Consider the following 23,199-nt stretch of genomic DNA (forward strand, 5'->3'; position numbering starts at 1 on the left):
AGAGTTAAAATTCTGACTTTTACATGATTCAAATGACTGTGGGAAGAGACTATAACTTTGAGCTACTTCCTTGCCAACTGATTTTCTACTTCTAGTTACCAACTTGCTTCCTTCATTTACTTTCTCAGTCAGTAATACTTAGGATTAAGTATTCATTTCAAATTTTATCTCTCAATAAGAAACTTACACTATCCTCACGTCTCTTCTGGCATAAAGTAATCAGAGAAAGACACTACAGTCACTGTTTCTTTTCATGGACATGAAAATTCTCAAACATTTTTAGTTTCAATGAAAGGGTTATGTGGATTTTAGAAGGCAATAAGATAAAAAAAAAAAAAAAAAAACCTGGGTCAAGAGTAGATATTGGGGGGTCAGCAATGTTTTTAAGGGCAGATTTTTAGTAAGACATTTTTGGGGGTGGGGGGGGAGACAGAGTCTCACTATGTTGCCCTTGGTCGAGTGCCATGGAGTCACAGCAACCTCAAACTCTGGGGCTTAAATGATTCTCTTGCCTCTGCCTCCAAAGTAGCTGGGACTAAAGGCACCCACCACAATGCCCAGCTATTTTTTTGTTGCAGTTGTCATTGTTGTTTAGCTGGCCCGGGCTGGGTTCGAACCAGCCAGCTTGGGTGTAGACGGCCAGTGCCCTACCCACTGAGGTATGGGCACTGCCCCTAAGACTTTTTTTTTTTTAATGTTAAAAAAAAAGTTTATGTTCACACAAAAATCTGTACATGAACGTTCATACCAGCTTTATTTCTTTTTCTTTCTTTTTATTTTTTTTTTGTAGAGACAGAGTCTCACTGTACCTCCCTCAGGTAGAGTGCCATGGCGTCACACGGCTCACAGCAACCTCTAACTCTTGGGCTTATGCGATTCTCTTGCCTCAGCCTCCCGAGCAGCTGGGACTACAGGCGCCCACCACAACGCCCGGCTATTTTTTTGTTGCAGTTTGGCCGGGGCTGGGTTTGAACCCGCCACCCTCGGCACATGGGGCCGGCGCCCTACTCACTGAGCCACAGGCGCCGCCCATACCAACTTTATTTCTAACAACCAAAAACTGAAATCAGCTCAGATGTCCTCCACTAGATGACTGGCTAAACAAACTGTGGCATATCCATACCAAAGAGTATATAAAAAGAATGACCTATTGATACACACAAAGACTTGGATGGATCTCCAGGGAATTATGCTGCATAAAAGAGCCCCTAAGACTTTTTTAAAACCAATTTTTTGAATGAGAAAAACTCATATATAGTATTTCAAGATTCAAAGTTTTACCCACGACTACAACTACTTGACAACTACAGTAGTTAATTCCTGAATGTTTAAATGTGGTTTATAATCCAGCAGAAAAACCCAAGGAATCTTCAGAGTGGTTCACTGCTGACAAAAGACAGTAAATACGCCTACAGTGCTGTTAGAGCTGAGTTCCACTAGCAGAGGGAAAGCCTGGTACATATCAGCAGTGGACCAGGAATCAGGGATACTGGGAACTGACTGAGTTGAAAAACCTTTCCAATACATTCCTTTTGGAAAGATGTTTGGAGAACACTTAGAGATCTAAAAATAGATCTGCCATTCAATCCTATAATTCCTCTACTAGGTATATACCCAGAAGACCAAAATGACACCATAACAAAGATATTTGTACCAGAATGTTTATTGTAGCCCAATTCATAATTGCTAAGTCACGGAAAAAGCCCAAGTGCCCATCGATCCACGAATGGATTAATAAATTGTGGTATATGTACACCATGGAATATTATGCAGCTTTACAGAAAGATGGAGACTTTACCTCTTTCATGTTTACACGGATGGAGCTGGAACATATTCTTCTTAGTAAAGTATCTCAAGAATAGAAGAAAAAGTATCCAATGTACTCAGCCCTACTATGAAACTAATTTATGGCTTTTACATCAAAGCTATAACCCAGTTATAACCTAAAAATAGGGGGAAGGGGAGAGGGAGGGGTAAGACGGGCGGAGGGAGGGTGATTGGTGGGATTACACCTGTGGTACATCTTACAAGGGCATATGTGAAACTTAGTAAATGTAGAATATAAATGTCTTAACACAATAACTAAGAAAATGCCAGGAAGGCTATGTTAACCAGTGTGATGAAAATGTGTCAAATGGTCTATAAAACCAGTGTATGGTGCCCCATGATCGCATTAATGTACACAGCTATGATTTAATAATAAAAAATATATAAAAAAAAAAAAAAAAGAAAGAAAAAGAAAAACCTTTCCAAGTGTCAGCAGTCATTTATAAAATGTGATGGTGAGAATGGCCCTGGCTACCTTTAAGATTACTTTGAGAATCTGGACTACTTATGTCAAACAGCTTGAGAACTGTTAGTGTCTAAGCTTAAGGTAGTAATTTGTTCTAACAGGAGCCTACAAAATAAGACAGACTAGGTAATGGGTTTATCTACGCGTCAGGGAAAAAACTTCTATAGTTAGTGGTTCTTAATAAGTTTTTAGCCCTAGACTATGGTAGTTTTTTAAAAATATATTTATCTTATACATTTAGGTCCTTATCACTTAGTCCTTCACAGCAGAAAATCAAATTAATTTTAAAAAATCAATGATATATATTTGAAGTTAAAAGTAAGAATAACAAAAAATTAAAGGACACGAGGAAGATGTATAATCATATAACCTCAAGAAAATATCAGTAAGGAAATAAATCATCAACATACTTCTTGGAAGGTAGTATCAAAATCTATTATTTTTCTTTAGTAAGTTATACCAATAATCAGTACTGCTAGTAAAAGACAAAAGAGAAAGGCGGCTATAAATACCCATAATCCATTTTATAAAAACAAGTGCATAAAAAAATGACTGACTTATAAAAGTAATGCTATGTGAATTACCCTAACTCCCAAGCTACATTCACTATAAACATTTAACTAATTAAGGAATAGAAAGAAAAAGGTCACTTTAACATGGATAAAGAAAAAAAAAAAGAAAAAGAGGCCTGTGGAGACCCAGTCAGTACCTCATGCCTGTAATCCTAGCACTTGAGAGGCCAAGACAGGAGGATCACTTAGGGCCAGGAGTTTGAGACCAGCCTGAGAGAGATCCCATCTCCACAAAAAACCCAGAAAAATGAGCCAGGTATGGTGGCATGCACTTGTGGTACCAGGTACTTGGGAGGCTGAGGCAGTAGGATTGTTTGAACCCAAGAATTTGAGACTGCAGTTAGCCATGACAACACCACTGCACTCTAGCCAGGGTAAGAGAAAAAGATAATCTCCAAAAAAAATAAAATAAAATAAAATAAAAAGGTGTAGTATGTATGGACAAATGTTCGACTTGTAACCAACATGGATTTTATCTCTTAATCAGAACTAAATTCATTACCCACTCTCAGACAACAGAGATTGTCAATTTATTAAATGATTTCAATACTCAAAAGAATGAAAAATGAAAGGATCTCCTATAGGTTACTAGTCTACAAAATACAGTAATCCCTAATCTGTGGTTTTGCTTTCTATGGCTTCAGTTACCTGCATTCAACTGTGGTCTGAAAATACATGTTTGCAATACAATATGATATTTTGAGAGAGAAAAGGAACAGAGGAAAGAAAGGAGTAGGGAAAAGAAGAGGTTATAATTGTTCTATTTTATTATTATTTTTAATCTCTCACTGTGCCTAATTTATAAATTAAACTTTACCACAGGTATAACACAATGTGTCTCGGGAAAAAACATTATCATATATAGGGTTCAGTGCTATCCCCAGTTTTAGGCATACTTTCTCCTGAGGAAAAGGGGGGGAGGACTATACAGAGACTAGATCCAAATTGGATCAATATAAACTAATTTTGGCAACATAACACTGTATGCCTTGGCAAATGTAATATATATACACTCAAGTGGAAAGGAATAACAAAAGTCCATTACCAAATGCTTGCTCAAATGTTTTTAAATCAACATTAAACATAGAAGCCAATCAGGTGGTATGCAAAACCATTTAAGAAAAGGAAGGTGTTTTAACAATTGCACGTATTCAACTTTTCTAACTGTAAAATAGTATGAGTAGAGTCACAGACACAGAAGGATAAGCCATCCTGTCACTTTACAAGGAGTGAAAGAGCTCAAGACTGCAGTGCGCTATGATGACACCTACGGCACATCCCACAGTGTGCCATGGGAGAAGCAAATAACAAAGGAATTTCCTATCTCTGCTCCTGACCATAACAAGTAAAAGCTTAAAAGAAAAATCAGATTCCTTCTATGCCAACAATAATGAAATATAAACAGAAAGCAAATTATTTAAGGTGAATGTTCAGAAACTAGGATAGGGACTTAGGAACATCTACAGAGGAAAGTCTCTGGTTTAAAGAACTTAGGACAACATGACATTTAAGGCTTTTTGTCTCTTTGTTTTTGTTTGTTTTGTTTTGTTGAATACAATCCTCAGTGGCAGAAAGTTATCTAACAAAAAAATAGCATCTAAAATTTTTTTGAGACTTGCCAAGAGGTATTACAGATATTTCAAGGGCAGTACTCTTGTTACAGCCATCATCCTTCCATTAGCCAAGGAACTGAAGGTCTGAGTTAATGGTTTTGAGAATCATGATTCGAGAATCATGAAGAGAGAGTAGGCTTCTTAAACTCAGAAAAATCATCCTCTGAAAACACAAATTATAAGCTATCAAGAATTTTTTACTTTTAATATTTGCAATCTATTTATCCTTTCCTTCCAAATAACTGGTATTTCTAAAAGCTCTTATAAAAAGAGCATCATAAAGATAGGATGCAAATAACATCTACGACAAAGGGGGGGAATGCTAATAACTTGTTTCTCCACTTGTATAAGAGTTCTTTACATTCCTTACAAATCAAGCACATTGCAATAGTTACATGTAGCACATAATACCTGTGCTCCCGATACAGGACCAAAGGGGTTTGGTGGTCTCATAACAGGCTGGTTGTATATTAAGGTTGGTTGTGTCATTACAGGTACACTTCCCATTTGAGGAGGCTAAAAAATAGAAGAGTATTAAGTTAAAGGATGCTGGCTCACATATTCCTTATTACGACTAAGTAAATAAGAAGGTAATAGCAATGCAAGGTCCTAGCATCTTTGCTTTGACTCAAAGGGAAGCTTCCTCAGAATGTTAATAAGACAACTATAAAACTTAAGAGTATTATTTAGGTATGTAAAGTCTTTAATATGCTCATTTTTAAAAGCTGGTAACAAAGTATGTTTCTATTGAGCTGCAACATTTAAACTTTACTATAGTACAACAAAATTATTTAATCCAAAAAACTTTCAAAATTTCCAAATCTGTCAAGTTTAGACATAGAGAAACCTTTAGACTGTACATTAACTGCTAAGACATTTCAAAGTAAATTGCCTTGGTATATCAAATCAAGTTTTTATGCCATTATGTAAGTGATTGCCAGTGAAGACAGCTGATTCTATGAAGAGAGGTTTACTCTCCATAGTTCTTTCATTTTATTTCAGATATTTTTAGGGAGAATTGATAAAAAATTGTGCTTATATTACACAAAAAGAGGATAATTCATTCTGGAGTAATTGAAAATAGAATCTCAACCCTTAGAAATCACCACTCCAGAGTATAAAATTAATATAGTAAGTTACAATACCTAGTGTGAAAATAAAACACATATAGACCACTCTATTATTTTGGTTAAAATGCAATGCTCTAAAGTCTTGTCTTTCAAGTTCTAGTTAACCTTTCAAGTACACTGTTAATTTGCATCTAGAACTTTACGGCCTGAGTTTTTGTGCAGACATTTTAATGCAATCATCACCATTACAAAAACTGTGGAAGTTCTCCACATGTATGAAAGGAGCTACTTTCACATCATACACATAAAGAAGTAGCAGGGCAACTAAGTAGCTACACCAAGGGTCATAGTGGTACCTCCTACCAGGAACAGTTCCTCAAATATATACCAATGAGCTGAAGCTACTTGCTACATGCATGTCTTATCTAAGTGAGTCTATATATTGAAAGAGTTAGGAGTGAGGGTAGTCTAGCTCGCTCTTTTAACCTTTTAAGCTTATAACCATTGTCATAGAAAAATTTTCTACCCTTTACCAGATTAAATTTATTCCTATACAATTAAAAAAATGTTAATCCTTCCCTTCCCCTATAATATTAAAATTATAAGACCTTACTGGTATTTAATTTTAGGTCATAGCAACAAAAGTTTAGAGGTAACAGTAATATTTACATGGATTTGTAATGAAGATATTAAATGTTTAGCAAAGTTATGAGGACAAAATTAAGTGGGTCATGTAATACTAAGAATATTAATGAACACCAATTCTCATATAATGATTATTCTAGAAATACTTATGAAACCAATCCTATGGTTCCACTGTGTTAGGCAATAGGACTAAGGGTACATAAAAAATTCTCTTCTAGGATGAAAGCATTTTCAAATATGAATCAGTATTTTTTCCAAAAGCTATATCTGGAAAATACTTACAATTCCATATCCTATCATGCCTGTTGGTGTAGTAGCAGGATAGGCCATTACGGGGGGTGCCTAACATGGTGAAAGGAAAAATAAACAAGGAGGTGTCAAATGAGTTCAAATAGCTGCAGTTCTACTAAAAAGAATTGCTAGAACAGCTGTGATTAAGTGGCACTTGTGATCATTAAAAACTGTGTCAATTATGCTCAATGAAAAAAGTGCATGAAATTAGCAGAAAAGCAGACTTAGTTGATGAAAAAAACAGCACTTAGATACAACGATCTAAGATTTCAACGTGCTTTTACAGCTTTAAAAATCTTCAGAGTTTAAAAACTATTTTGAAGTTCTAAACTTTTTTTTTTTTTTTGAGAGAGTCTCAAGCTGTTGCCCTGGGTAGAGTACTATGGCATCACAGCTCACAGCAACCTAAACTCTTGGGCTTAAGCGATTCTCTTGCTTAGCCTCCTAAGTAGCTGGGACCACAGGCACCCACCATAATGCCCGGCTATTTTTTGGTTGTAGTTGCCCTTGTTGTTTGGCAGGCCTGGGCTGGATTCGAACCTGCCAGCTCTGGATGTATGTGGCTGGCGCCCTAGCCACGTGAGCTACAGGTGCCAAGGCTCTAAACTTTAAAGTCTATCACTATCACAAAAAAATATTTACCCAGAAAAAGTATTTCTAAATAGCCATCTAGGTACTTTATTTCCTTAGCACTCAAAGAAAAATATTTAACGATCTCAAATCTATTAATAACATGATCTTCCAAAAGAAAAATTAATTTCTAAGGATCTTTCACTCTTTTCAAAGAATCCCAAGGGATTCAAAACTACTAGTGAGTATGACTATTTCTGTGAGCCTCAGTTCTTCCATAAAAGTTTTTATGTTAGCTTTCTTTCTAATTTATTCCAAAAATTATTTAAAAGAAACTATCTTTAAGCTTGTGTGTTTCTCCTAATGAAAACAGAAAGTGAATACAGGTCAAAGACCAACTGCTGAAACAAAGTAACTGAAATTATAGGGCAATTTGAACATATGTATGAAGAAGTTAAATGAAGTGTAACTTTTAAAAAATAACACAGAAGTGAATAGTTAAAAGTTTAGTATCTCGGTGAGTCTACAGGGCACATAGGTCTCCCCTTACTTAAAAACCAAAATCTGCAAGAGCAGTAGACACACTGCCAAGTACAGCAGAAGCCTGTAAGATTTCATGCAGTTGTTATTTTAAACATTACCACAATCCACATTTCCCTTCATTCAGAAGTCATCAAGTGCACAGTGGCAGCACAGATACACACACAGACACCCAGCCATCTGGCAGCAAATGGCGGAATAGTAAGCAAGAAAAAAAATTGGTATTTCCCATGCCACCATCAGAACTGATTCTGCAACACACCCATGAAATCAGTAGATGCTAGGAAGAATTTCTGCACATTGAAAATCTGAATGTGAAAACAAGTAATAGCTGAAAGGTTATGAGTTTCTGCTATAGCAGTGGTTAATAGCATGCCAATTTATTGCAAAAAGGCTAGTTTTTGGTCACTTACGTATTGTGGAAAATGCATGCCATTCTGTTTTTCCCCGGGAGAACAATTACATAATGCAATAACACTGGATTAGAACAAGTACTCACACAACAGAAAATACAGAGAGCATTTTAGTTCACATGTACACTCAACTAACTACCTAAAATCCCTTGTATTTTCAGAATCTAATGACCATCTATCTATACTAAAACACTATCAAGGTTGACAAGGGAAACTTAGTTTATTGGTTACAAATATCATTAAAACATAAAATCATTCAGTAGTGTCAATAGTGAACAATTTAGTGCATCCCATAAACAGGGAAGCATCAGAGGTCTACCACAAGAAAAAAAGCAAGCATTAATTAAAAAAATTTGTAGTATAACATAAACATATATTTTAATAAAATTTCAATAAATGTGTTAAATAAAAACACATTTTAAAAACCTTGACAGTGTTTACGGATTAATTAAAAAGGTTAGAAATGTAGAAATGTAAAGAAATGTCAAAAGCAGTAGTTTTATCTTAAGTAGTGAATCACATCATCAGCCTCAAACGTTAGCCATTAAAAAGAAACTCTATAAAATACATACAAATATTTTAATAAAATCCTCAAGAGATGATACACATTACTGTATGTAACACAGCACCACAAATACCACTATCTTATCATCAGCTTACACACAAATTCTACATGGTTAGATATCTATTACATTTCAGTCAATCTTAAGTGCTATCTATAAACTTCTAGTATTTTATATATATTAATAAGAAGAAAAATGTTTTAATATTAGCTTTGTATTTACATTATTCGTCATAAATTATCAACATGTAATTCACACATGAGACCATAAAATCCACTAGCCTAAATTTTCTATCCCCTAGTTAGTGTTATAGTAGAAAAAAACACTGGATTCAAAGCAAGTAGGATGGATTTCAATTTAAATCTATTTTTCAACCACTTTGCTCTTGGACAAAAAACAAGTAGAGTTTTGTAAAACAAAGTCTCCCAGAGAGCACTGTTTTCAGGCTTAAGAGTGTATGTGTGCAAAAACCTAAACATATTGTATTATTAAGTGTTGGTAGTAACTACTAGTACTGCCTTAAAAAAGATAGCCGTATTTTAATATTATTTCCCATTTATGAAGCCTGAAGACAATAAAACTCACAAAATGCTATCAACATACTAATTTTAGCTCAGCCTTATTAATTTTACCATATGATTAACCCAAGGGAAGCCAGGCAATACTATGGAAGTGGCTCTAACCAAGGACAATGGGGGGGGTGGTCTCTAATAATAGCAGGAAGGCTACAATATGTGTAATCATAACACTGATACTGACCCACATTAGAAAACTGCATGTTCCAGATTTTTTCACAAGGAGTTATTTTCTCTGACAGGGAGAAGTTTGTTGGGTTGCTAAAATTATTAGCTGGCCAAAGATAGGGGAATAGCCACAAGCTACTCTGGGCCTATTTTACTACAGTAATCAAAAACATTACTAGAACGTCATCAGTAATACATGCTTATTATTTAATTGGTAAATATAGTTGCTACTCATTATTCATGGATTCTGTATTTGCAAATTCACCCAATCGCTAAAATTTGTAACCCACAAATAAATACTTGTGGTGCTTTCCAGGTCATTCATGCATATGTGTACAATGGCAACTGGATTCACCTGATGCAGTCATCCCCAGCTGAGGTGGAACAGGGGACATTTTGCCTTGTTTCAGGTCTCATACCAGACCACAGGATGAAAGTAGGAGCAGTCCATCATAGTACAAAAAGCTCTGGCTCTGGGACCAGTTGGATAGGGCTAGAATTCCAACTCTGGTACCAGTAAGTGGGACAGCCTCAAGTCATTTAACATTTCTGAACCTTATTTTCTCATTTGTATATGGTAAAATAAAACACAATCTTCTCCAGATGATTTAAAAACAAATAGGATTTAGGATTATAATCTATGAGGGATGTGTATATATGAACATATTTTCCCTAGCAATAGTTCAGTGTTCCCTAATTCACTGTTTAGGGCAACTTTAAGTACCTTACTGCCACAAATAATGAGAATCAAAAGTATAAATTATGTAATAATATTAACAAAACCAAGCAAGTATAAATTTCTTCACCAATAGTGAAATCAAAAGAAAATTAAAGATTGTGTGTTTTAGACAAGTAAGTATTAAATTTAAGACTAGAAGTACAGTGACTAAGAGTATACACTCTGCAGTTAGTTAGTTTGCTGGGACTCTATAAAATCCCCCCATTCATTTAAACACTCTGTAACCCTGCGTGTATTAATAATTCTGTGCCTCCATTTCCTCATCTATAAAATGGGAATAATAATAGTTACTACATATAGGTTATGAGGGTTATCCAAAATAAAACCGTATATTTATTAGAATGATGCCTGGTACAAAGTAACTCTTAAATACATGTTAGCTACTAAAATGTACCTGGCAGGTATTGTCAACCAGCTTCCTTTAAAAGAAATACAAATTACTCATATTTCTAAAACTCAGTAACAATCTATTTATGCCTTTCACTTTAAAAATGTTTTCATGTTACACATTTAACTAAATTATTCATATGTTAGTGTATCAGGAGATTTTCCAACTCACCATTGTTGCAGCATTCCAAGCAGTTGTTGGTGCAACCTTTGGTTGCCAATTAGATCCTCCAGTTAACTTCTTTTCACCTGGTTGACTCCAATTTACATCACTTGAAATAAACATAAAGTGAGAATATTAAATGTTCCTAATTATAAAGTTCCTTTAACTATATACTTAGGCTCAGCAGAGCATTTAAGATGCAGACTTGACATCTCTATACATACTCTAGAGATGAAACCCACATGAACCTCTGAATGACATATAGGGAAAGAATATAATATAAAACACTCACTTCTTAGTGGTTCCATTTCCAATGCCAAGATCTAGGAAAGGAGAAAAAGAAAGCATTTTAAAACTAAACTCATTTTAATAAAACTAATTCTTTTAAAGAAGATTAAAGAATCCAAAGATTACTTACTGCCCACAAGGTTGGCTAAAGATGAATCCAAGTCATCAGATACTAACTTGTTAGGCGGCAGTTTGGCAACAGGAAGACTCTGGTTCTGAGAGGTCACTGTTGGTTTGAGAAGTCCACCTAGTTCATCAAAGCCTTAAAGTTACAAACAGACGAAACAGAACTTGTAAGGAACTTTATGGTGCTACAGCTTTCTAAAGGAAGTTGTTGCCTTTTCTCCTTGTTTATTCACTGGAAAAGTTCTACAAAAATAGGCATATATAGATGCCCTTAAAGGAAAAAGGAATAATTTACTAGTATGTAGTGAACTGATTGAAAAGGCTGTTATTTGCTTTGATAGAAATCACTGCTCTTATCTCATGACAAAATTATATTAAGGTTAAAGAGGATTAGAGAAAGGGAAAAAAACAGAATATAATCCTCTCCCCTGACCCAGCAAAACTTTTTGAAGACTTCTTCATGCCTAAAGACATACAGGCTGTAAATACATTTCTGTAACCCTAAAATAAAATTTGTACTTTAAAAAGTAATATTTTATAGACTTTTTAATGCCCTTCAAAGGGCCGAATATGAGAGCTAATCTAAGAAAATGCTAAACAACTCTAATTGCATAAACTCATCTATAAATGATATTTCTTGAAAATGAAAACAACACTTTAAAGCTTCTTTACCAAAGGGTAAAAGATGAAAGCAAATCCAAACAAACCAACCCTCCATGGGACTCAATAGCACTACCTAGAAAGACTATAGAGTTTGAAAAAGAAAATGGTAGTGTACAAAATATGAACTGGTCTCCGTTTCCTTTCTCTTGGGCGAAAAAAATTCAAAAGGAAAAACTCAAAATGTATCAAAAAGTATGATTATAAACCTACTAGTATAAAAAAAATAAATTCTTAGTTTAAACATATTCTTTATAAGCTTGCTTCTTACTTTACTTACTGTATGATAGCTAATTATGTTATAAATTTAAGAACACCTCAATATATTCTCTGTACATGGCTAAAATTTAATTTTTAAACAAAATCAATGGACATCCCAAGGTAAAAATAGAATTAATGAGTGCCAAAGTTTTAGAGGAATTTCAAATTAAGACGGTATTAACAAAAACATAAAGCAAAAATCTGGCTCTATAGATTTACGAAAGTTTTTTAAGACAATGAACTAAAATAAGAATCATCCTTTACACAATCAAAAGCCCCTATACCCACACGTTCGACATTTACTATATTCAGTTGTTTACACATAGACTATCTGAAGTCAATGTACCACAGGTTATACTATCCTAATTTTCAAAAACAGCTAATTTCATTCATTAATAGTAAGTTTATTATTCACTTTCTTAAAAGTAAAAATTATATGCCCAAAAAGGCACAACATTCTACACACAGTTACTAGCAACTCAGCATTTTATACTGAGCTAAGTCTCATTTTCTCTGTTTTATTTTGCTTTGAGACAAACAAAACCTTCCCAGAGTCTAAGCTGCCACAAGAAAAGGATGACTTAAAGTTCTCATCTGTTGAATGGGGAGAAGGGGGACAACTTCTTTGGCTACCTCAACTTAATCTACCTACACATATTATTAACTGAAGAGGCATTATCTTTCCTTACACAGAATTTAAATTAGAACATTACAGTAATTCTAATAAATTTGTTTTTCTTACCCCCAGAATCTACAACAACATTTGTAGATTTATTTCCAAACACAGATTCAAAGTCAACATTAAGGCCAGCTGAAGGATGTGGCTGTGCAACTGGAGAAGGAGTGAATCCTGAGAAAAATCAAAATGGAAAAAAAGTTCAAACCTTTAAAAACTCTACACTTAGAGCTTTTTAAGAATGATGACAACAAAATCGAAAAAGCAAAAAATTCCCCAAAAACTGAGCCAGTGTTTCAAACAAAATGTTTTCTACACTTTCCATTACAAAATCATCTCACCAAAAATAAGTGAATAAAAGCAACTGATGTTGAACCGCAAGTTTGTTTCATCACAGATATAAGATCTTTACTTATCTTTTACCTCAATTTTGTATGCGGACAATCTTTTAAAAACTAAACCAAAATAAAACTAAGATTTTGCATGTAGCAAAATATATACACAGTGTAAGGGACCATTTGAGAATAAAATAAGAACTCTATGGTGCTTAATAAAATATGAATCTTACCTTAGTATCCCTGAGATAAAAGTCCTTCTCCCACCGCCTACCTATTTTCCTGTATTCCTCTTTCCTTCCTACTTTTCTCCCTTCCTTCCTTCAACAATTAGTCAAAAGCTAAAAACTTTAAGTGTATCTGAGAAGTGACAGGATTCTGAAAGTTGTTAACTTGCCAATCCTTACAGCCACTTGTATCCAAATGCTTTCCAAATATCAAAAGAAAGATACATCACTTTCAACTCTGAATCATCCTCTATCTTCAGCTTACTACTTCCAATATGAGGTTGACAAGTATACTACCAAATATGTTAATTAATACAACTCTAGCCTGAAACACCAAAACCATAAACAGGAAACTTTATTCTTTTTTGTGTGTGTTACACTGATGCTGGTGGTATCAGGCACACCCGGCTCACATCTTTAAAACCAGTCTATGCTGAGGTAACAAATTAGGATTTCCAATTATGTCAGGTTGCATTTAAGTGAAGTTGTGAATATCTAGGGGCTGAAAAGAAGAATCAAAAGCACCTGAAACGTGACTTGGGAAATTCTCAATCACTAGATATAGTCAAATAAAGAGGAGTCCAGTAAGGATCACAAATGAGCAATTCTTTCACCTTGTGGAAGAAGGCTGTAGTAAGGCCCCTAACGTCTCTTCCATCTCTAAATTCTATCAAGTCAGAATGCAAAAAAAAAAAAAAAAAACAAAAACCACATGACATTAGAAAGTTAACAGCTATGCCATTAGGAACAAGTTAGACTTCTGGAGTCCCACACAGGCACTATCTTTTCTCTGCCACCTTTCTACTAAAGGACTCTCTCTTCTCTGCCACTTTAATTCTTAATGAACACCACGAAGACACGAAGTAGAGTGATGCGGTCTACTAGAAAGACTGTTCTTAAAGAAAACTGTGAAAAGTAGGACAAGACTTGGTGAGAAGTCTAAGAAGGTCCTCAAAGACAGAAAAAGCAGAAAATGATGATTTACTATTAGCAATGAACATACAAGCTGGAATACATCAAAGATACTATTCTAAAATAGCATCTTATATGCTATAATAAAGAATATTCTGTGGGACACAAGTTTTTCGAGAATGTACCAATTTGATCTTGTTCCGTAATTACTCAACCCTTAAACTACTCTTAATTCAGATACTGGTCACCCAATGAGAACACAAACACTATCAAAACACAAAATAATCTAGTATATATAAATCTCCCGACTATTCACCAAAGGATTCCTAGAATTCTAGACTTTAGCAGTTTAGGAACATTTCAAAGTCTACATGCTGTTTTAAGAATTAGATCATGGGTTTACTGGTTCTTCTCTTAACCCTTTATATAAAAAGTCAATGTATCAACTCAAAATGCTTAATTATGTGCACATGCTACCAACGGAGTATAAACAGTGTAGTGTACGCACATTATGTACATATACTACACTACACATTCTCTCTCTCTCTATATATATATTTATGTATTTCTTTAAAACATTGTATATCACAATCTTGACTGTAATATACTACCTTAGAACAGACACGAAACAATTTAAAACTAGGCCAATGTATCAAATTCCTATTTTTCTCCTGCTGTTTTTATCCCAGCTTTTCAGAATATGGTTGCTATCAGAGATAAGCCTATCAACTTCATTACGTTCTTTTAGAGAAAAGCCATCTCCTAAGGTCCCTAGGGAAACTAATCCATAATATTGCAGTACTATTACCTAAAAGTACAAAAGGTTTAAAAGCATATAAAGTAATCCAGAGCTTGTATCTCAAGCTTTTTTGTTTGTTTTATTTTGTTTTTGAGACAGTCTCATTCTGTCGCCTTCAATAGCCTGCCATGGCCTCACAGAAACTTCAAACTCTTGGCAAAGCCTCTTGCCTCAGCCTACAGAGTAGCTAGGACTACAGATTCTGGCCACAACGCCCAGCTATTTGTAGAGATGGAGTCTCACTCTTGCTCAGGCTGGTCTCCAACACCTGAGCTCAAGCAATCCACCCACCTTGGCATCCCACAGTGCTAGGATTACAAGCGTGAGCCACTGCACCTGGCGTGTCTAAAGTTTTAATACCTCCACGTAGACACAGAAAAAAAGTAAAAAGTAAATTTTTAATAAATTGCAATCACTGATTAGCTACCAAGGAAGCAATCATCATATTTTCGAACTAAAAATCTTTTAAGTAATTAATGAGTTCCAGTAACACACACAGACAGCATCAAGGTAAGAGTTTTGCATTACATTTCAATAAACATCATCAACTTAATGGCCTTTTGTCTGAAGTTACTTTTGGGGAAACGGTCAGGACTGTCAATGTTTAATTTTTAAAACTTAAAACATGAATGAAACAGTATCATTTCAAAGCGGTAAGTTTAGAAACAAACAAAAAATGAACAGACTCTCTAAGTTAATGTTATCTTTATGATGTGATAATTATATTGTCGTGGATCTTCCTTCATCTTACCAAGGCCCACAGAACACTTTGTCACTGATCAGCAGCAGTCCATGGATTAACATTTAGAAACCACTGGCCTGAAGGGCGTATCTCCAGAGGACAACAATAAATAACTGACAGTTATAAAACTGGGGACAGAAAGGCATTCCAAACACTTTTAAGAAAAATTAGCTGGACTGTTAATAGATTTTGGTGGTAGTTCCATTAATAGACTGGATTTCCTACTTTTTTGTAAAAGTAAGTGCCACCAATTATTAGATGGCAAGGGCTTTATAAAGAGGATATGAAATCTCACAAAAACCCTATTAGGTAGTTACTATTATTAACCCCATTTTACAGATGAGGGAAGTAAGATTAGACAATTTACCCAAAGATTCTGTTAAGTGACAGAACCAAGACTTTGAACCTCAATTTGTTTAGTTCTAGAATCTACTAGAATTTTTTTCATTTTAATCCTAAGTATTTCACTTTCTATAAACTAGTATGTAGAAAGACAAATTTTTATTATAGCTATAATAATTATTAACTAAAAATGATTTGAGGTTGTAAACTTCTTGACTTTTCTACGCTAACACTAGGCTAAAAAGGTGAATAATCCTTAGAAATTTTAAAATCCAAAAGCAATGTCAAAATAATGTTCAAAAGGCATCTGACAAACAATAATTTAGGTTAAGAAGCCCACTGTAATTATGAAGTGGTTCACATATACAAGATGGGTTTTAATGGTAGTTTAAATAGTTTTATGTGCCAGAAATAGTGCTAGATGTCATATAAACATATATGTAAATCTCATGACAAGCCAAAAGACATTTTTCATTTTGGAGACAGCGTCTCGCTCTGTTGCCCTGGTTAGAGTGCTATAGTGTCATTATAGATCACTCCTGGGCTCAAGTAATCTTCCTGCCTCAGCCTCTCAGGTAGCTGGAGCTACAAGTGCACACTGCACTGTCCAGCTAGTTTTTCTATAGAGATAGGGTCGTCTTCTTATTCTGGCTGGTCTTGAATCCCTTGCCTCAATCCTCCAGCCTTGAACTCCCACAGTGCTAGGATTATAGGCGTAATGCATTGTGCCTGGCCTACAAGGCACCATTATCAACATTCACAGGCTTAGAAAGGTTAAATACTTGCTTAAAGTCACACAATTAATAAAAGAACTAGAAATCAGGCTCAGCGCCTAGGGCACAGCCACATACACCAGCTAGTGGGCTGGAACACAGCCGGGGTCTGCCAAACGACAATGACAACTGCGACAACAAAATAGCTGGGCATTGTGGCGGGTACCTGTACTCCCATCTACTTGGGAGGCAGAGGCAAGAGAATCACTTAAGCCTAAGAGTTTGAGGTTGCTGTGAGCTAAGATGTCACAGCACTCTACAGAGGGCAACATGAGACTGTCTCAAAGTAAAAAAAAAAAAAAAAAAAAGAATTAGAAATCAAACCCAAGTTTACTAGAGATCCAAGTATATTCTATCAAATATATTAATAAATTACATATTTAAAAATATTTAGCCATGGGCGATGCCTGTGGCTCAAAGGGGTAGGGCACCAGCTGCATATGCCAGAGTTGGCGGGTTCAAATTCAGCCTCAGCCAAAAACTGCAAAGAAAAAAAAAAAAAAAAAAAGAATATTTAGCCTTGTCTAATCTTATGGCCAGTTAAGAACCTCAACTCTTTAGTTATGTCAAACATTCATTCTAATGCCAACTTAAAGTAACTATATTACTATCGACTTTGAGGTTTTATTGCTACTGCAATGGCTTAGAATATATATGAAAAGACAAATAGACAAGGAACTTCAAATTCCATAAGGTTGTAATATTAAAATGTATATACTTTTTGGGGCGGCGCCTGTGGCTCAGTGAGTAGGGTGCTGGCCCCATATACCGAAGGTGGCGGGTTCAAACCCAGCTCCGGCCAAACTGCAACAACAACAAAAAAGAGCCGAGCATTGTTGTGGGCACCTGTAGTCCCAGCTACTCGGGAGGCTGAAGCAAGAGAATCGCCTAAGCCCAGGAGTTGGAGGTTGCTGTGAGCTGTGTGATGCCACGGCACTCTACCGAGGGCGATAAAGTGAGACTCTGTCTCTACAAAAAAAAAAAAAAAAAAATGTATATACTTTCCTAAAAATTTAAAGTCCTAAGTGTGGAGTAAAGGAAGATGATGATACCATCTATTCACAAAATTACCATGGGTTTAATTAGACAAAGTAAACAAAATTAGGTTGAAAACTGGTATGTTCTTCAAAAACAAGTATATATTTTTCTTAACAAGCTTTATTTAAAACTCATTTTAAGAACAAAAAAAGCATTCCTGTATAAACAGAGAAATTTTAAAATTTGACCTATTTCCACATAAGCCAGCAACAGCATAAGTAACACGGCACAAAAGGGGCAGGATGAACCTGAGTACCACAGAAAATTCTGACAGAGCATACAAGGTAGGAGGCAGCAATAGAGGGGAGGGAGAATGAAAGGAAGAAGAGAAAGAAAAATAGAAAGAAGGGAAAAGGAGAAACAGTTATAAGTACGATGGATAATTGAGAAAAACAAAATAAAGCAAAACAAAAAATACGGGGGAGTCTAAGCACTCGGCACTCTTCAAATTACAACTTACAAAAAAGAAAACCTTAAGGCTCTATTATGAGTATTCTAGTTTCAAAGAAAACTATTTTTGCAACAATTTTTTTTTTTAAAAAACCAATACAATACTGCATCTCATTAGAAAAAGAAATATGATGCTATTGAGTTTTTAGGCAATATTAACCTGTCTCATATGAAAAGGAAGCAGGCCTAGACCTTTTCACAGATATTCGTATGTATGGTACATTAGGACCACAACCTCCGCTTACTACTCATTGTTTCTGAAGCTTCAGTGAGAACAAGCTACCTATTACACTGATCATCGTGCCAGATGAAAGTCTTCCCTCTGACAAAGGTGGAGGGCATCTAAACAGACTGCTATTCTCTGATTTTTCTATGTTCTTCTTCATCATAGAGAGCAGGGGTTGGTAACCTTGTATTACGATGACAAAGGAATTACTGTAATCAATTATTACATATGTGGTTTAAGCTATTCAGAGTACTTACACATAACTAGGATATCCGACTTAGAATTTTTTTCCAATCTCCTTCCAGTATTAACCTGTTTCCTAGTTACTTCCCTCCCTCCTTTCCTTTCTAACAGAATATTTAGAATGTGGTCACCTGTTCCCTTTAGGGTGCATAGATGATTTTCTGCATGCTACTTTAATCAAATACTTAAATTTACATCACCTTAAGCTGTTTCTGAGAACTGCATAAAAGCAGTTTCATCTTCTGAGAGGCAGTTAGAAGCTTTTTTGGCAGGATATTTATTTCAGTTTTAGTATATAGTTAAAAACTTATTATTCCCTTTATAAACCTGGTGTGAAATTTTGACTTTTTATGGGTTTTTATACTATAATTACAGGATATTCAAATATTCAAGTCAAGGTGCCTTCCCGTTTTCTTAGTTAAGTGGAACACGTACTGTCTACTTTTCATCTATCTCCAGGCTAACAATAAAGGGAAACCCTTTAGAATGGGATGAAGGATATGGATAGATACATGGATTTTAGACAATATAAAATTGTAATGTGCAACATTTTAAAAAGATATAAAAGATTAAAGATTGCTGCTAAGAGTAATAACCACTCTCTCTCCCAAGCACAAAGGAAAAAATTTAAGCACATTCAAACATGTAAGTTTAAGAGATGTTACTCTTCAACCAACTCTTCAAACTAAAACAGGATACCGCACGTGATGTTAGACAGCTAGACTATTGCCCTATAACTTGATAGAGAAGAAAATACTAAAAGAGTTAAACATCAAAGAAAATTTTCTTTCCTAAACGTTTATATTAAATAAAATTAGGGATGCTAATGTCAAAGAAACCTCACTACATTATTGCCATTTTGTTTAAAATTTGATATTAAAACTTGATGTAATTATTGCAGTGCTTTAAAAGTAATTAATGGATACGTAAAAAATACTTAGGCAGTATAAACATCAATTGGAAAAAAAAAAGGTTAAATGGTACTTTACCAACAAACATTTCATGAGTAGGTGTCCTAGTAGTAAAAGTGGATACATCTGAAGAAATGGGAAGGTGAACATCACCACTACTTTTTGTGAGGAAAGGATTTAAGCTTGGAATGGCATCATCAACAGCATCTACAGTAGCAGAGAAAGGATCTGTGCAGTCCAAATGTATTACAGCAAAATGAAGAAAGGAAGTAAATAAATTAGTATCATAATTAGTCAAAAGATGCAAAATGCAAAGTAGCAGTTATTTACGGTTTATTAATCTTAAATGCAAAAATATCTAATTACCAAGATGAAAGAATTGCATTTAACATATTTTAAAATGAATCCTTAGGAAAAAAGCATTTTATTTGTTCTCCAACACCAGGAAGCTAACAGCCAGGTACTTAAAAAAAGAAGAAGAAGAACCAAGATATTTTTATAAAAAAGCCACCTACCCTGCACCCATCTTCCTTGCCTCAGGTGGGAATATATTGGATTTAGTGGTCTAGCTGTATTTACTAAAATAACTGATACAAACAATTAGGGTGAGTGTGATATAAGCAAACTCCAAAAAAAGAGGAGTACAAATTAGGGGCAAGAGACTGTTTCTAGCATATGCAAGATAACTCCTACATAGGTTCAAAGGTAAATAAGAAAAAAAGATCTAAAGATGGGGAAAGAAATTTCAGACAATTAAGAACAAAGATGGAGGACAGCCCATTTAATAAACTGGGCACAGCTTTGAAGGTCTAGCTAAGAGCTTCACAGTCCTTAAATGATTTGCTAAAGGAACAATCTAGTTCCCTACTAGAATGATACCAAATAGGTACTACTATCAAATCCTAGATCTAATATTCTAGAATCAGATAATTACTGTGTCATTGTATTTTACTGTATGACTTAAACTCAGGACCAGTTCGTTTCCCATAAGCACACTTCCTTCCCTACAGTCAATAAATTCAAGGCAAGTATTCCACAAACCAAAATACAACTGTTTAAAAAAGGAATATATGAGGCAGCGCCTATGGCTCAAGGAGTAGGGCGCTGGCCCCATATACCAGAGGTGGTGGGCTCAAACCCAGCCCTGGCAAAAACAAAAAACAAAAACAACAAAAAACGGAATATATTAAGAAAATCCTAAGATCATGGGTTTAAACCTAATATGTCTTTTTTTGTTGTTGTTGAGACAGGGTCTTACTCTGTTGCCCCAGATAAAATGCAGTGGCATCATCATAGCTCATTGCAACCTCAATCTCCTGAGCTCAAGCCATCTTACTGCCTCAGCCTCCCAAGCAGCCATAACTACAGAGGCATTCCTAGTACTTCCTTCAAATAACTTTAATGTTTGTATCACATGAAAGCTTTTCTAGGAATTAAGCATTCTTACTGATCATCAAGTCATATTCAAAAAATAGCATCCAACAAACGTTATCAAAATTTGCTAATTATACTATTCAAACTCAGTCATGCCTTAACATCTTTCCTAACCATCCACTCTCCCAATATTTGAAACACTGAAGAAAAAAGAATCAAACAAAAAAATCAGAAATAAAAAGAAGAAAACACATAAGAAGTTGTTTTGTGTGTGCATGTGCTAAAATAAAAACGTATGGATAGCTACTCTAATTCCTTCTTGCATTAAGTTTAGAGTTGACTGGGTAGGTTGAAAGAACTATTTTTAAATACTTGATAGTGGCATAGAGTTTTGAAGGGATATTACATTTTGTCAGGTAAGTAACACAAAGCATATCTCTAGTATTTTATGCAAAAAAAGCCACAAGAGAAGTCATTTTTACAAAAGGGCACACATTTGTATAACAAATCTATTGGTTCATGAAGAGACATAATCAGGAAAGGTTACTAGTTATCAGCTGTTCCATCAATTAATACTGTTTTATCTAAGCACCCAATTTTAATAATTTCTTACTATATGAAATATCCTAGAGAATATGCAGAAACATGTACAAATACATTTATATTCAGATCAATAGAACAATAAAGAAAACCAGCTTCTAGTTCACTTGAGAAAATACTAGGTAATCTAGATGATGTTAACCTATCACAGGAAATTATGCCTGAATAAAAATGACTTAAGATAGATAATAACAATGTTCCAGCTATTCCAACTTATCTACTAGACTGGCAACTCTACTGTAAATTCCTTTAAAATATTAAAAAGTTTTAAACCATTATATTTATCATTAATCATTTAAAAGTGTAATTTTATGCTATACTCATGGAGAAACAATCCAAAAGAGTTAAAATAAGGACCAACACAGCACCACAATCCTATTGAAGTCTTGAGGTCCTAAACAAATGATACCTAAATTTACTCGTAGAAAGTTGCATTTTTTCCTAAAGTATTGTATGTTTCTCATATGAGAGAAAAACATAATTAAATTCAAAAAGTGGGGAGGGGCAGGGGGCTTGGTAAGCTCCCCCCAATCAGTACACCACAGGGGTTTTTGGCACAGCTCCTGGGTAAAGGACTAAACCACAACTCGGATAAAATATTACCTAACAAACGCAAACAATGTAAATTAATCCTATGTATCCATATATTAATCTGAAATAAAAACGAAACAAAAAACCTTTCAGAGTAAAAAAATAGTGAAAGAAAGACCTCTAGAGTCTTGGTGCTATTTTTAGACTTCAAGTTACTATCTTACAATCAAAATAAAAACAGTAGATTATATAATTTTGTCCATAATACTTAGGTATAGTAAGTTTAAAAGTATCATCATTCACATAACATTCACAGAATTTTCATGTGGAATTTATGTTTTCAAGTATAATTTCAATTGGGAGTAAAAGTTGTTATATTTGAGACACCATTTGAGACACCCCTCCCCCAAAAAAGTGTTCTGTGTTTCATGGCAGCTTGAATAAAGTAAATTACACTTGAGAATAATTATTTTATCCTTGACTTAAATTTTAAGATCTTGCTTCAAATTGTGTATTTTTAGATCTGCCATAACTCAAAGTTTTCAGGTGATAAAAACCTAAGTCTTCTCAGATATTAGTATTCCACAGTAATTCTTTAGACTCCAGACCATTTCCTGAAAAACCAAAGGCTTACTAATAACGCAATGAGGCAGGTGAACAGGAGAGCTTGTATCCTCCCTCAATTTCAGTTTCAAGTGGAATCTTAAACTTCTTTCATATAAACATACAAAGTTTTCTTCCCCTTATCACTAACCTGTCTCTGACTAGAAATATACATCATCTCTGTGGTGTTTATAAGAAATAAGTTAAATACTAGGTCTGTTATTGGCATCTATTTTTGGCTAAGAGAAAGCAAGAGCAGCACAGAGCAAGAATTAGGGGTTATAAAAAAAAAAAAAAAATCACACTTTTGCTTTACCACATGCTGTAAAAGCAACACAGGGCGGCACCCATACGTAGTTCAGTGGGTAGGGTGCTGGCCACATACACCGAAGCTAGAGGGTTTGAACCTGGCCTGGGCCAGCTAAAACAACAATGACAACTGCAACAAATAAAATGGCCGGTACTGGGGCAGGTGCCTGC

General features: G+C 34.9%; 1 protein-coding gene across 25 annotated transcripts in view; it reads right to left on the bottom strand.

Annotated features, from left to right (window-relative positions):
* The window catches only part of PICALM (phosphatidylinositol binding clathrin assembly protein), a 106,986-nt gene that overhangs the window by 13,887 nt on the left and 69,900 nt on the right, over window positions 1-23,199 (bottom strand). For 4 of the 25 annotated variants that reach the window (XM_053559748.1, XM_053559747.1, XM_053559743.1 and 1 more), the window contains exons 13-20: window positions 19,690-19,839; window positions 12,680-12,787; window positions 11,021-11,152; window positions 10,895-10,925; window positions 10,612-10,711; window positions 8,008-8,031; window positions 6,476-6,535; window positions 4,890-4,994 (exon numbers count right to left, since the gene is read on the bottom strand). In XM_053559748.1, the coding sequence (XP_053415723.1) occupies window positions 4,890-4,994; window positions 6,476-6,535; window positions 8,008-8,031; window positions 10,612-10,711; window positions 10,895-10,925; window positions 11,021-11,152; window positions 12,680-12,787; window positions 19,690-19,839 (710 nt within the window). The remainder of the gene's footprint in view (window positions 1-4,889; window positions 4,995-6,475; window positions 6,536-8,007; window positions 8,032-10,611; window positions 10,712-10,894; window positions 10,926-11,020; window positions 11,153-12,679; window positions 12,788-19,689; window positions 19,840-23,199) is intronic. The other 21 variants (XM_053559749.1, XM_053559745.1, XM_053559737.1 and 18 more) reach the window with 12 other exon arrangements.

The sequence above is a fragment of the Nycticebus coucang genome, chromosome 14, assembly GCF_027406575.1.
Source record: "Nycticebus coucang isolate mNycCou1 chromosome 14, mNycCou1.pri, whole genome shotgun sequence".
Taxonomy (NCBI): Eukaryota; Metazoa; Chordata; class Mammalia; order Primates; family Lorisidae; genus Nycticebus; species Nycticebus coucang.